This window comes from Mobula hypostoma, chromosome 1, assembly GCF_963921235.1.
Source record: "Mobula hypostoma chromosome 1, sMobHyp1.1, whole genome shotgun sequence".
NCBI lineage: Eukaryota > Metazoa > Chordata > Chondrichthyes > Myliobatiformes > Myliobatidae > Mobula > Mobula hypostoma.
The window spans coordinates 43,234,761-43,251,074 of NC_086097.1; the positions used below are offsets into that span (position 1 = coordinate 43,234,761).

A 16,314-nucleotide genomic window follows, 5' to 3' on the forward strand; every position below is an offset into this window, starting at 1 on the left:
GTCCTAACCATCCTTCCCTCACATTCTCTGCAATTTAAAACTAACTTGTTTTCCCTCTTTTCCAATTCTGATAAAGGATCTTCAAACTGAAACATTCATAGCTTCTCTTTCCACTGATGCTGCCTGACCTGTTGGGTGCTACCAGCAATTTTTGTTTTTGTTCTTTGTGATTGTCAAAGGTAGTTAGGAGAACCATTATACTTGATTTTATAGTTTCTTATTTTGTCTCAAATTACTATGAAGTATCAATATACTACCTTAAATAGAAAGCCAAATCCCATCATAAGGTAAGAAGGTGGGAGGTAGTTCTTTTTACCTGCAAATACGAAAGGTAAGAAATATCAGACCTGCACCATTTGAGGTCAAGAAATAATGAAACAAGACTGCAAAACACTGGAGATAATATAGTTTACCCAGGCTTTGTCTTCAGATAAGAAACACAAGAGTTTCTGCAGATGCTGAAAATCCAGAACAAACACAAAATACTGCAGGAACTCAGCAGGTCAGGCAGCATCTACGGAATGGAATAAAGCCTAAAAAAGGACTCCCCACTTACTCTTTCCGAGATGCTGCCCGATCTGTTGAGTTCATGCAGCATTTTGTGTTTGTCTGCCTTCAGATAGCTACCAGAAAAAAGGATCCAGTTTATGAAATATCTCCTTTTATGAAGTTTAGATTTATGTGTACAAATATGACTTGGAGCTTAAGTATATTACATTATGATCAAAAAAGTCTAATTATCAATAAGTTGACTAGCAAATGCCTTACCTCTGATCATGAAACTTCCTGTGGTCAGGTACTCTCCTGTAGGTGCTGTTTTCGATACCTAAAGGTTTAAAAAAGACACTTTAACATAGTTCAAAATGAAGGTTATGATCCATTGTCCAATGCTACTACTGATTACTGGAGATCCCTTTATGGCTATGGTTACCAATCAATAAGTTACCAATCACAGCCAAACAGTTCTGTGCAAATAGCTGGGGTGGGGGGAATCAGGGGAATATATTTTTAATGCATCTTCTGGTATCCAAACATTCACAGTACAGCAGGATAGTGGCACATAATTTGTGCCAGAAAATATAGTATGGTACTGATGGAATAAAAACTAAAAGCAAAATACTGAAAAAAAAATTTATGGGAACCTAGAGCATAACCAGAATAAAGTGTAGATTTTTATGTTCATTCTCTGAGTCACAAAGTGGTAGATGAATTGGTTATTGTCATTCCATTAATTTCAAAAGGTAGATGCCCCTTCTGTCAGATCACCACACTGATTATGAAAACAAAAATCTGCCCGCAATACTTACAGTAATGCCCAGGTCATTGTTCATCGTTTGGTCTTAGCTTGATGACCCATTCCAGAGTCTTTATAAAAAATCTGATGTCACACACTAGAGATTTGCTGCATTTTTGGAGGCATAATCTTTCAGATGAGACATTAACCCAGAACCCATTTTCAGATGACACTAAGATCACAATTTGGAGAAGACTAGGGGAGATTTCTCTGAATAAAATTTCCCTGCTACCCTCAAACAATAATGCTGTGCAGAATATTTGTCTGTTTTCATATTTCCCTGTGTGCACATTGTCTAATACACTTCCTGGATTTCACCAGTGACTACACTTCAAACATTCCTACAGTATGTCTTATGGTCTCAGCAATCAAAGTATTAATTATTGGTTCTAACGACAAATCCTCTGAGGAATGTCTACGTTGAACATTCTTCTGTGTAGTGCTGTAAAAGAAATCCACAACGAAAGATTACCTGATTATGATGGACCCACCAAGCACTAGTAATTACTCGTGCATCCCAAGCAGCACTATAACAAATTGCCATTGTGCCTGCCTCCATTAATGTACGTGGAGGAACTGTCTCCCCTATAAATAAAGAATAAAGCTTATGTGAGGACAGAATAAAACTAACAGCTATCCAAATTTACAGTGATGAAGGTAAATTAATTTACCTTTTTGGTTCTTGATGACACAGCTGGTAGCACCATGGAGATCCGCATGTACGTATATGTCACCTGGAAAACAAAACCATAACTATGACTGAAAGGTCACCATTAAACTGGTGGCGCACCAAGTAATTCTGGTGCTCTGGGGTGAAGACAGAGCAAAATGTTTGGCATCGTGATAAACAGGTATGTGCTTTGGATGCTGATCTGGTATCTCAATCACTATGCCTCAAACTTTCAATTTCTTGAAGCCAAATGTATATTCTACAATTGTACAGATTTTCAGTCAAAAGCAGGACTAAGAGAGTCCTATATCTGAAAAATGTTTATTTCAAAGGGATTTAACTACCAAAATGTGGCTTGCTGCTTTTACTGTTAAAAATTCTGTTCAGATTCCTATTTGAAATACAGTGTTCAGTTTGCGCACCAAATTTCAAAGTTAGTATGCTCCAGTACTGGATAAATGGTAAATGAAATATTTTTAAAAGATAAATGGGATTCTGCATGATTATATGGTATATCCAGAACAAGGAAGCACATTTTAAAAATAAAGTTATGTTATTTAAGATTAAAAGCTGGAAGTACTTTTTCCACACATTAGTCTCGAAGACATCTGAAATGTTCCCCCCTCAAAAAGTTACAGCTCAAATAAGTTTTTCAAGGCTAAGAATAAGGTATATTTATTATGTGTGGATCTCAGGAATATGAAGTTTCGTTGGGCAGATGGTAGATATGGGTCATAATCTAATTAGTCAAATGGCTGAATTGGCAACTCGCCAATTTAAAAACTAAGTAAGTTCTACTGGATTTGTCAAACCAATAATTTGGTAGCAGTAGATTCAATTCCAGTAACTTGATAATAAAATACCAGTTGATTCATACTTGTTATTATTTTAACAAATGATTCCTAGATGTAACCCTATTATTTGGTGACAGCTTGGTGAACTCAGCCTCTGCACCAGTGGAAATAATTTCTCTGAAACCTATCTGAGATCGTTTGTTCCAATATCTCCTTACTTCATTCAATGACAAATTTCTTCTATGTTATAAAGCATCTTGGAATGAATACAGTATAAAAACTACAGGCTACGTGTAATTTCTTTTTGTTTTTGTCAAACCTGCATGGTGCCTTAATGGAAAAGGATGAAATATGAACTTGGAAAAGTTACTCTAGAAAAATGTGTGCATTCCTGGTAATTCTTCAAGCTGTATAACAGCACCCGGAATACTGATGAAGTCATCACTGATGTGCTTAATGGCAATTTTTTAATATGATCTCATATTTTTACGTGCTTAAAGAAATCTTGCCAAATGACATTATAACAGCCATCAACTACTTGAACTGTATTTTAATTTAACAAAAGCATATGTTCTGTGAATGCAAGAAACAACAGATTATGGGAAAAAAGCAAGTAGATGAAACAAACCTGGTTTAAGATAGCGTTTGACAATTAACTCATTTTGTTGCTGGTCTCGACCTGCTATCACCAGATAGTTTTCACTGCTGACAAACCATAAGAATTTCTCAAACCTAGAGAAGAAGAATGCAAGTTAGTAATAATGATGAACAATATTAAAATCATTGACTCTGACTGATGAACTGAGAAAGAGCCACATGGTAGTGTAGCAGTTAGCACAATTACAGCACGAGCAGTCATCGATCAGCATTCTATCTCTGCTGCTGTTTGTAAAAAGTTAGTACATTCTCCCCAAAGCCATGTTGGTTTCTTTTGCATTTCAAAGATGTATCATCAAGGTTAGGGTTAGCAAGTTGTGAGTATTCCATGTTGGCACCAAAAGCATGGTGTCACTTGCAGGCTGCCCAAACACAATCTTTGCTGATTTGATTTGACACAAAATGATGCATTTCACTCTGTTTTGATGTATATGTGATACATAAAGCTAACCTTTATCTTGTCTCTCTCTTGTTCAGGCCTTCCTCACTTCCACCTTTCAGCTGCAGCTTCTTATATGATTCCGACACTGGCCCCTCCCTCACCTGCCTCCACCTACCACCTGCTAGCACTGGCCCCTCCCTCACCTGCCTCCACCTACCACCTGCTAGCAGTCATTCTACACCTTCCTTCACCTTTTTTTATATTGGCTCTTCCGCTCTTTCTGTCCGACTCTGATGAATTCTGAATCATCAACTGTTCATTTCCCTCCATCAATGCTCAGACCCGCTGAACTCCTCTAGCTCCTTTCTGTGTTGCATCAAATACTTTATACTTCAGCATTAAAATGATTCACCTAAATTTATGTTTCAATGTTTGGAGTGTCCTATACCTTCGTGCAAACACTGGAATATGTTCAAAATCTGGCAAAGCTTGACTGTTCAAATCCTTCTCTGAATTTAAAAAGGATACAGATTTAGAAAAACAATTAAAGAACTGGATTAAAGAAACACTGAAAATGTAATGGCTTCAAACGGACGACCTGTGAATGTATTATTTGTGTCATATGCACTCCAATAACCTGTCTTGCTCCTTTGGCAGAGGTTTTACTATCCATTGTTTAATCATATTTACAAATGCAATTCTTACATGTAATTTCAGTCTTAGGCTTCACACAAAAAATACTTAAGAAACTGTTGAAGAGATTTTTTTAATTTACTTAAAAAATTGCTAAAGAAATAATCTTCAAGGACATTTTTGATGCAGATCTATTCAAGTTCACATTTCTCAGATTTACTCCAGAATGATAGGACAGAAACCTATGTGCTGTGCTGTCTGTTATCATTTGCAAAATTATATTTGAAACCTAGATTCAACGGTCAGAGATTGGGGAAACAAAGAACCAAAGAGTCTTGAAATCAGTGCAAAATAACACTCAGTTTGAGATGAAACGTAAATTATTGGTGGTCATGGTAGTCTGTGGCCACTTTAATCAAAGGTAGGATTTGGCCGTGGACCTAGACCTGAGTTGCTCTAAAACATATTTAGCTGCTTCAGACATTTTTTTGCTAGGCTATCAACATAGAGTAGTCAAGGATTGTATGGTTGATGTGTGATGCAGGATAGTTCATTATTTTTAAAATTCCCATTCACCAGGCCATTTATTTGAATGTGGTCAGACGGTTATTAATCTTGTGGGCTAAATACACTAAACTATACTTAATAGTAATTCACATGGTGTTAACTATTTTACCACCTTTACAGAAATTGGCTAAGCCAAAGCAATCCATGAAATCACAACAGATATTCATCGTTCCACAAACAAAAGAAAATCTGCAGATGCTGGAAATCCGAGCAACACACACAAAATGCTTGGAGGAACTCAGCAGGCCAGGCAGCACCTATGGAAAAAGTACAATCAACGTTTTGGGCCAAAACTCTTCAGCAGGACTGGAGGAAAAAAGCTGAGGAGTAGATTTAAAAGGTGGTGGCTCCTCCCACTTCCTTCAAACAAAATCCATGGACTCTCGCATGGGCCCCAGCTATGCCTGCTTGTTTGTTGGCTACGTGGTGACTGTCCCACACTCTTCCTACTTTACATCGACAACTGCACTGGTGCTGCTTCCTACACCCGTGCTGAACTCATCGACTTCATCCACTTTGCCTCCAACTTCCACCCAGCCCTCAAATTCACCTGGTCCATTTCCAACACCTCCCTTCCCTTTCTCAATCTCACTGTCGCTATCTCTGGAGACAGCTTATCCACCAATGTCTATCACAAACCCATGGACTCTCACAGCTAGCTAGACTACACCTCGTCCCACACTACTACTTATAAAAACGTCATCCCCTTTTCTCAATTCCTCAGTCTCCACTGCTCTCAGGATGAGGCTTTTCATTCTAGAACAAAGGAGATGTCCTCCTTTTCAAAGGAAGGGGCTTCCTTTCCTCCACCATCAACGCTGCCCTCAACCTCATCTCTTCCATTTCACACATGTCTGCTCTTACCCCATCCTCCCGCCACCCCACCAGGGATAGGGTTCCTCTTGTCCTCACCTACCACCCCACCAGTCTCCACGTCCAGCACATAATTTTCCGCAACTTCCGCCACCTCCAACTGGATCCCATCAGCAAGTACATCTTTCCCTCCCACCCCCCCCCAAACTTTCTGCTTTCCGCAGGGATTGCTCCCTACATGATTCCCTTGTCCGTTCATTCCTCCCCACTGATCTCCCACCTGGCACTTATCCTGTACCCTTGCAGAGACTCCCACAAGTGACTCCCATTATCAACCCCTTCAGATCGTGCATTTGAATAAGGTCACTCCTCATTCTTCCAAACTTCAAAGAATGCAAACCAAAATATCTAGTGTCTCTTGGTAGGACGCTTCTCATCCCAGCAGTTAGCTTTTAAAATATTCTGCTGCTGGATTCTAAAAATTTCCTCGGTCTATCACCAGCCCTCTCTACTTGGTATACCCTACTTTTAACCTAACATTGTTCTTTACCTGAGACGGAGATGAGTGAAATGAATTTAATTCTAAAGCTGGCTTTATTCCAGCATTTAATATTGGTACTGAGGTACTGTGAAAAAGAAATCACATTATCCCCTATGTTTTAATTTTTGTTATTTTTTTCCCCCTGTTCTTCAATTCCATAATAGGAAATGTGAAGGTCAGACAGTGATTTTGTGGGAAAACATAATTGCAAACCCAGAACTTGCTACTGTGTTAACCTAAACAAAAACTCCAGAATGAAACATCCATCCTCATCTGACTCTGCCTAATTAACATTTCAAATCTGAATGTGCAAGTTAGGCTTTCTTCCTAATGTAAATAAAAAAATCATTATCCTGACCTAACTGTTTTAGTCAAGCTGGTGATATTCCCAGACAGTATAAATAAAAACCACCAACTCTTACTTCAGACCATTCAAAAATTAAAATTTCAGAGTTTGAAATAAATGTTTGCAGACAATTTAGTCAAATTTTAAAAAGATTGAGAAAGGTGGACAAACTTGAATAATATTAAAGTTTACATTCCTTTATCTATCTAATTAGCATGCTCCTGTATATTCAATACATACCACATAACCTACCAATACACTTTTCTTGCCTTCTGAATTGTAATAACAGTTTGAACTTCTTTTAATGTCTTTTTTGTCTTCTTTTCTGCTGATTTAAATGCCTAAAAAGAAACATATTTTGAATAAGTCTATTATAAATATAAAAATATTGGAATGAAAATTTAAAACAAAATTAAACGGTGTCTATGGTCTAAATTTCAGATTCCTAGTATTCACAGTATTTGGTTTTTGTATTAGTAAGCATTTGTTACAAGGAGATTCAAAATAATTATATTTCATCAAAGCATCCAAAATGGATCAGTAAACTTGAAGATATATATAGAAACTCAAACCCAATTAACATTGCACCTGCTCCTGAGATCAGAGATTAGCCAAATAGTCAAAAGAATGAAATATTTATAGAGCAAATTTGGATAGGTCAAAAGGTAAACAACCCTAACTTTAGATTTTAAAAAAATGATCAGTACATGAAGTAAAATATATTTCTAACTTAATTTAATTTTTCAAATATAAAATAATGGGGGAAAGGCACATGGTCCTGAAATACAGGGAAAAGAAACTCAAAACTGAAATTATCACCAAACCATTCTCAAGAACCATCTCTTCATAACTGGTCCAGAGGCATTTAAAGCACAGGAACAGATCATTGACCTCTAATATCAAGTGATAAGTGAGTCAGTGAAATCTGTACAGAAAAAGTGCAGTATATTTTTACAACCCATGCCAATTTCAAAATACTAAATCTGCAACTTAAATGAAATGTTAATAGATTTGTGCTTCCTACCTTTTCCGCAGCTTCAACTGTCTTCTGTTCTTTCTTCGCTGCATGTCTTTTCTGATCATAGTATCTGCATCATTTGAATAAAGATGAAAAGTCATGCATGTATTTAGCATGCCAAATATAAATTCCTGCATGCATGTTTGCCTAATTTATGTTCTGACTACCCCTTGGACATCTGCAATTAAATATAAAACAAAAACAACTTGGTCCAGTCCTTACAATTTCTTTTTAATTATTACAAAATCAGATCTTTTAATATCTGTGTCTCACAATTATATGAACTATCCATACTGCAATTGTAAAATCTTATTTAATTGCAAGCCAGTAACACTTACTAATTCAATATGTCAATATGCAAAACAGTAAGGCACACCTGAGCTTGGATATGCAGAAGGAAGAAAGTAAAACACTTCCAAGAAATTAATTCCAACACTACCAGCAAGGTTACATATTTTTGTGTGACTGTATGTTTACTTGTTATCTTATATGCGCCTTGTGTTGTAAATAACTGTTTATGTATTTTGCACCTTGACCCTGGAGGTTTGGCTGTAGTCATGGGCATTCATACATGGCTGAATGATAACTAAACTTGAACTAAACAAATTACTGGCTATCTCTTGTGCTAGATTTCTACACTGGAGCGCTGAGTAAGGAAATTATTAAATATGAATTCTTAATTGCAAGGGGAAACACAACAGAATCCATGAAATCAACGATCAGTAGCACAAAACGTGAGAAGCATTACTCTACAGATCCCTCAAATACATGAATCATGTATAGAAAAGCTCTATAGTTTAATTACACATGTTCTTTCATATACAGATGACTTAATGCCAAAATATTACAAAATTACAAAAATAATTGCTAATATATTCAATTAGTCAATTTGGTTGTACAATTACAATTCACAATGGAGGCATTTTAGACCTGAACACAACGTAATCTCAAATTTTAAGATGAAAGTTAAAGCACCAGATTTAAGATAAAATAACAAGAGTCATAAACTGTGTAGGATTATGAAACAAGCACTTACTTTTTAGCGTTGCCATAGGCAGACAAGCTAAGGTCCACATCTACCAATACTGGTTTGTTCTTCTGTAAGAGATTTTTCTGTTGCTTGTTTTTATTCTTTTTCTTCTTGCTCTTAGTTTGTTCTTTTTCAGCACTTTCATCCAGATCAACATCTTGATCTTCGTCATCTGTTACATAGGGGTTTCTAAACAGAATCCAAAATTGTAACCATATATTAATAGTGGTAACACGTAAGCTTTATGATAACATCTCATAACTTAATCACTTTTGTCCTTGGGAAAAAAAAGGGCTGTGGAAATCTGAAACTCTAACAACACACAAAATACTGGAGGAACTCAGCAGGTCGGGCAGCATCCATGACGTATTCCCCCTTCCTTTCCAGTCTTGATGAAAGATCTTGGTCAAAAACATCAACTGTTTATCAATTTTCATAGATGCTGCCTGACCTGCTAGGTCCCTCAGCATTTTGTGTGTGGTGCTCTGGACGTACAGCATCTGCAGAATCTCTTGAGTTTATGAAACACTAACAAGAACTGTTCAAGAATCTCTTGACATCTCACTTTCTATTTACTTGAGCAAATTTTACATTATCTTATTAATAAGAATGCAAATCAATTAAGGGTGAGAAGACCATTTCAATAAAGCCCATAATATAACAGGGGTAAACTATTGGTCTGTGCAGAACAGTATGAAAAAAAAAGTAATTGAAGAAAAAAAGCAGCTTTGAGAGTTAACTGGTGCAGATGAATTGTGTGATTTTACAGTCCAGGTGCTGAACACATTTAATCAAGTGAATAGAATGGAAGTCTGAGTAACTTAGCATTAAAATGCATGATCGTGGTCACAGCAGACGTGAATATCACATCTAATTCTGGTCATTGACACATAACAAAGGTATTCACACAGCACAGACAGGAAAAAACCCATTTGTTAAAGCTGAGAATGAGGTTTGAATTATGAGTGAAATCTCAGAAAGCTGTCCTTACGGCCAGAAATGGAAGCAAATTAAAAACGAACTTGTGTTGATATTGAACATAAGTAGAGAAATAAACCAAATACAGGGAGCCTTTTTTTCTCAAGTGTAATCACATTTTCACTTAATAAATATCTTATTTTTGTTCTCGTAACAGCATAGCCCAAACCAAACAGATTCATTCCGGATGACAGCGTGGTGCAGTAATATTGAGCCAGAAATTGTCACTTCATCATTCCAGTATCCAGCATTCAAGCTGATCTCCGGTGCTGTTGGAATGGAGTTTGCAGATTTTCCCTGTTACTAAGTGAGTTTAACCCCCGCCACCCCAAAGTGCTCTTGTTCCTCCCAATACTGGTTGGTAGGTTAATGTGCTTTTGTAAATTTCTCTTTTGAATGTGAGTGCCAGAAGAATCAGTGAGGTATTTGACAGAGAATAAATTATAGAGAAATAAGTGAGGTAATATGTTGGATGGGATTGCTCTACAAACCAGCATACACTCAAGGGCCACATAGCCTCCTCTATCATAAGAATTATGAAAAATATATATGAAAATCATTCTCCTTAAGCTTGGAGTAACCAGATTTGCCTTATAGAGACCGAGGAAACTGCAGATGCTGGAATCCAGAGCAGCACACAAGACACAGGAGGAACACCATGGGTCAAGCAGCATTTATGGAAAGAAATGGACAGTCAATGTTTTGGATCAAGACCCTTCATTTGGACTAGATTTGCATTGTTATTTCTTTTACATTTTTGTGTCCCAACTTAAAATAACCAGAATAAGCTAAAATGAAAGGAACAAAAAAGAGCATTTTCAGAACTGCAAACTCTCTAATATTTTTACTAGCTTTTCAATTAAAACCCTAGATCTTCAGTTATAGAGGATGGATTAAAATCTTACATCAAGAACATAAAAAGCTTACTTTAGCAACATTGTGATATGGTTTGAATTCAGCTTCAGCTCTTTAATGGAGCATGCCACAGGGTCTTCCTGCTCCTGTGCTTCCTTTACAATGCTTCCAATTTCTGTCCAGTCAATCTGATTAGCTAAGGCACTGCGTATCACTTCAATAGCTTTATCAACAGCAGTGAGATTGATCTCAATTAGCTCTCCTTTCAACTTATCATATTCCTAGAGAAAGAAAAGTATAGGTATGAAATTATTTACACAGATCTTTTTAGTAGAAAAATGCACTGTAATTTCAGTGTGATAATTAAAATGATACCAATTAATACTTTTAGCCAGGGAATCAAAAGCACACTTGAAGAACTAAGTTTTAAGGAGTGCCTTAGAGGTGGAATGAAACTAAAGGGATGCAAAATAGGAATTGGGAGCATGAAGATTCTGCGGAGAGATTTGAGGATACGGGGAAAGAGGGAAAGAAAGTCCAGAAAACAAAGGTCATAAGAGAGTATATCCAGAGAGCTGTACCTGTCACAGCTCAGCACTGCCCTCTACCTGGTCGGAAGGCACATCACATGCCAGTCAACATTTCACCCCTCCCAACTAATCAATGCACACTTAACTATTGGCCACCTTAATTGGATTAACCCATCTAGCACCAAGCCGTTGGCCCCCCGGTGAATCACCTGGGCCGGACCCTCCAGCCCCCCCGATCTATAAAGGGTGCTACATGTGCCTGGCTCGCTCTCTTTTTTGCTCTCTCGGAGGGACCACCCTGCTGTTGGTGAGTTGTGCATTGAATAGGGTTTTGGGAGCGTTTATTGTTGTCCCTGTAGCAGAGAGCCGTGCCTGCCCATAGTCAAGGGGTGGCAGGTATCGTAGTTACTTTTCCCTTGCTTGTATATGCACCTGTACTCTGTCCCCACACCGTTTTCCCATGTATCGTACTGCCAACCCAACCTTTCCCACGCTCGTCTATTCTAAGCGCGGTTGTGCGAATATTGTAGCTGCTTGTGTTGTCCCAAGCTCTGCTCCCCTTGTAAATAAACTCTTTATTGTTAAAACTGTGTGTCCAGAATCCTTGCCTTGAGACCCAAAGAATCTGTCTCATTTCCATAACAAGAGAGTGAGAATTTTTACAGCCAAGTTTAAACAGACATCAATGAACAAAGCTACTGGTGAAAGGATATGACTATCTGATAAAAGAAAGAGTGCAGCAAAGTTTGAGGATTGCAGTGTGATAATGTATTTTACTTGAAGTAACAAAATGGAACCTGTATTGTACCAGAGTGCTTTGCTAATAGTGTTTGTACAACATTTTGCTGATGGAACCAGAGTCCTTCACAAACTACAAACCAGCAGATGCATTACTGGAAGAATGCCAAGTACACTGATTAAGCAGATGAACAGAATGCACCCTGTCCTTGAACTGAGGTGCAGTAGCCATACTCGTGTACAAAGGAGTGACTATGCTATCTGTTTTTTGAAGCTATCACCAGCTCTTGTACGGTACAAGCCTTCCCATGCAGCAAGTAAAATAAATGTGCTTATGATTGATCCACTCAGAGTTAATTGTTGTTTGTTATAAGAAAAGGTGCTCAACAGAACTTGTAATCATGGTGGAACCTTCATGTTTAGGTGCAGGAGTGGACCAAGGGAATTCTGGTGGCTGCCACCTCCCGGGGAAACTCCGGTGGAAGAGTGATCACCAAAAAATAATTGTGCTCTTTGCTCTGTGTGGTCTTTCCAGGCAAGCAGCAAATACCGGGTTCTGTCCTGCTCCTGTTCTATACACTGCAGTCTGTGCTACCGTCCATCTCTCTTCGTGATCCCAACATTTTCGGCACGGCGACCAGAAACGTAAGGGTATCAATGATTAGATTTGGCCAGTAAGGGTATCAGGGACACCTATGGCATCAGGAACACACCCAAATCCATATGGTTAGAGTGTCAGGGACACCCAAGATCTGGCATCAGGGATGTATCAATAGCAGTAAAAACAGTAAGAAAGACTGGGATTTGTGAAAACTGAGCTCATAAATTTTATCCCTGCAGGACGCTGCAGTGAACAAAAAAAAAGAGAAATTCAGAAAGTACGGTGAGGAAGAGAGACTAGATATTGGTAATAACAGGACAAAGGGAGTCCTTCCCGTCCCAAATGAGGGGACACCAGCATGGTATATGTTTAGAAATTATGGGAAGGGATCGGTGGAAGAATTATAGATGGGTGTATATTGACTTTGGACAGCAGGAGATTTACGGGCCATGGCAGAAGAACTGCTCGACCCAGAGACAATGTTGAAAAAAAGCTATTCAGAAACTTAAAACTATTGTTTTGTGTCACAAACCTAGTATTATGGATATAGAAACATTAAACAGGGCAATGGTTAGGCCCCAAATTCAAATTTTATGAGATTAAATTTCAGGACTTTCAAGAACACCGCAACAGCGCCAGGCTAGGATCTGCCACCATGCCAAAAGAAGATTTTTATAAAAATTTGTACAATGCATTACATGCTGCCTTTCCTAACAAGGCTAACTGGTCTAGGATTATGGAGACACAAGTAGAGGTTAGTCTGTAGAACATGGATTCCCAAATTTTTTATGCCATGGGCCAATACCATCAAGCAAGAGGTCTATGAACCCCAGGCTGGGAACCCCGGCTGTAGAAGAATATATACAGAAGATAGCACAGAAAATGGAACAATATTCAGGACTGTCGAAACAGCCTATTAATGTCCCAAAATCAGACTCCTGGTTTATCGCAAGCATAGGAGACCAGGATGTATACTGTACCTTTCTACTATCTCTGAATATGCCTGTAAACTTATGCGAAAGAGTTTTATTGTGTAAAATGCGAGCTACTATTGCCTGCACTCCTGAGGGACTATATATATATATATATACACATACACACACACACACACACACACACACACACACACACACACACACACATACATATATACATACACACACACACTCATACATATATACATACATACATACACACACACATACATACATATATATATACATCAGAGAGCCAGTGTGAACTATACTATTTCAGTAATAGTCAACATATTTTGTGTAAGTGGCAGTTACTCACTACCCACTAATCAAGGAGTCGGGAATATTTTTACGACACTGTCTTGAAAGCCTCTGGAGATTTCTCTAGATTCTGTTTAGATCTACAACTCAGTAAGTGGTACTGTTACCTTCACTGTAGGGCTTAGTTTGACTCAGCTGGAAGCTGTTCCATGAACTTCTGAAATGTATGTGGGCGATTCCGGTATTGCAGTGGCAGCACAACTTCCCCACGAGGTTTGGTGGACGATACAAGATCAGGAGAACAGGGAACCCTACCTAACTCTAGCAGCTTTCGCAGGCAAGGCAGCAAATGACCTTGGACTAATGTAAACAAGAGAAAATCTGCAGATGCTGGTAATCCAAGCAATACACACAAAGTGCTGGAGGAACTCAGCATCAATGAAAAAGAGTACAGTCGATGTTTTGGGACAAGACTCTTCAACAGGACTGGTTGGAAATCCCTGTTCTACAGACTCATCTCACTTTTTCCAGAGATGCTATCTGGCCCACTAAGTTCCTCCAGCATTTTGTGTGTGTTGCTTGCACCAATGGTCGAGGATAAGTAAGGACTGCCACGACAGGAAGGTCCTGAAAACGAGTGGATGGAGTCAAGGATCTTCTTTTATCGTTTCCTTGTGCATGAGGAGCAAAGACAACCTTTGAATGGGAAGTTGCCAGCGTGTTGTTGTTCAGTGTTGATGTGAAACCTTCACTTTGGGTCTTCCAGCCACATGAACCAGGCAAGATGCTCACAGCTGAGATGCATAAAGTGACCATCAATCCAAATGCTCGACTGCCCCAAAGGGCATACTACCATCTTTCCCCAGAGGCTGAATAGGGGATTGATAGATTGTACAGAACAGACGTGATATGCTCCTGGTTTATCACAAGCAGTTAATTAAGTTTGTGAACAATATATGCTATGTATTTTACAAAATCCAGGGAAACTAGTAAAAGTGGAAGGATCATGTGATGGACCATTTGTCATTTACAGATGGATTTTATAGAACTACCTTTGTGTGAGAGATATAAATATGTACTGGTCATTATTGATGTGTTTTTTTCCCACAACGGGTTGAAGCATTTCCTTGTAGAAGGAATGATGGAGTTACAGTAGCTATATGTTTATTGAAGGGAATTATCATGCGGTTTGGGATCCCTTGGAAACCGTCTAGCAACAACTGTACCCATTTTACCGGGAAGGTAATAAAAGAATTATCAAGGCCTTATAGAATGACCAATATTTCTATTGTAGCTACCATCCTCAGTCAGCAGGCTTAGTAAAAAGGATGAATGGAATGGTTAAAAGCAGGCTTAATAAAATGCATGACCAACTGAAAGTTAACGAGGCGAGCAAAGTCTCTTACTAATGGGAAGGGAGGAGAAGATGGCAGCGCGACACAATGCGCGCAGCCGTTCCGAATAATATCCACTATGTGTTAACTAGGGTGCCCTGAACAATCCTGATTTGATGGGACAGCCGTGAGAAGCACCAAGGAACATCTGGAGTAACATCTGAAATGCCCGCTTCGCTGCCGCTGCTACTGTGCGATCGAGAATCTCCAGAGACGAAGGCCCCAAATCCTTGGCTTTGCCTACTGCCTGTTGCCGGGGCCAGGGTCGAAGCGCTCGGCAGAGATGGTGCTCGGTGCTCGGTGCTCGGTGTCAGAGAGCTGGTCGGAGGCTCGGAGTTTTCGGACGGACTCGGAGTCGGACTGTGGTCAGATGCTTCCAGCATGCTGCATCAGCAAGTTGGCAGCACTGGAGGTTCACCGTCTGCGTGAGATGATGGGACTTTTGAGAGACTTTGAGACTTTTACCGTGCCATGGCCTGTTCTTATCAAATTACAGTATTGCTTTGCACTGTTGTAACTATATGTTATAATTATGTGGTTTTTGTTAGTTTTTAAAGTCGGTTTGTCATGTGTTTCTGTGATAGCATTCTGGAAAAACATTGTATCACTTCTTAATGCATGCATTACTAAATGACAATAAAAGGGGACTGCGTGTCCTCATAATCTAATCTAAAACGCCAATCGTGATAAACTACAAAAACAGCATGATAGACAGTGAAAAGTCTAAAGAGCAAATACTTGCATTAACCAAAGAAGCAAAAGAACATTGCAGTTCAATCGATATGCATTGTATGAAGTTTCAAAGTGAACTAAAACAAAATGGAAAAGCTCCACCACAACTGGGCGGTTTGCTAGTGATGCTACTACTGGTGCTCCATCCTGGGAAACACCCACTTCTGAAGCTCTACCCAAGGAATTACAGCTCACATTGAACAGACTCCCCATGTAGAGCTGCCATCCAAATGCAGAATTAAAGGACTCTGGTACAGTGACACCATTTGAGCTCCGAAGAATTACATGATGGACGTTACATGGATACTACAGCGGCCCCTAGTGTCTCAAGTGAGAATAACAAAAAGATTGACTGCTACAGTACGCGAGCTGAAACTATTGCTATTTAATGTATTGACAAGTGAGTGGCTGATCAATCAACTATTGCTCAACCACTCAACAACCTGCTGAAGGAATATTCCTGGTACTTGTTGATAGCTAATAGAGCTATCAAGGTAAGAGAGAAA

At 38.9% G+C, this 16,314-nt stretch overlaps 1 protein-coding gene across 1 annotated transcript in view; it reads right to left on the bottom strand.

Annotated features, from left to right (window-relative positions):
• Positions 1 to 16,314, bottom strand: part of LOC134345887 (ribosome quality control complex subunit NEMF-like) — a 68,469-nt gene that overhangs the window by 25,442 nt on the left and 26,713 nt on the right. The window contains exons 13-21 of the mRNA XM_063047220.1: positions 10,651 to 10,859; positions 8,752 to 8,934; positions 7,722 to 7,785; positions 6,950 to 7,038; positions 3,387 to 3,490; positions 1,966 to 2,028; positions 1,767 to 1,879; positions 769 to 826; positions 258 to 316 (exon numbers count right to left, since the gene is read on the bottom strand). Coding sequence (XP_062903290.1) covers positions 258 to 316; positions 769 to 826; positions 1,767 to 1,879; positions 1,966 to 2,028; positions 3,387 to 3,490; positions 6,950 to 7,038; positions 7,722 to 7,785; positions 8,752 to 8,934; positions 10,651 to 10,859 — 942 coding nt within the window. The remainder of the gene's footprint in view (positions 1 to 257; positions 317 to 768; positions 827 to 1,766; positions 1,880 to 1,965; positions 2,029 to 3,386; positions 3,491 to 6,949; positions 7,039 to 7,721; positions 7,786 to 8,751; positions 8,935 to 10,650; positions 10,860 to 16,314) is intronic.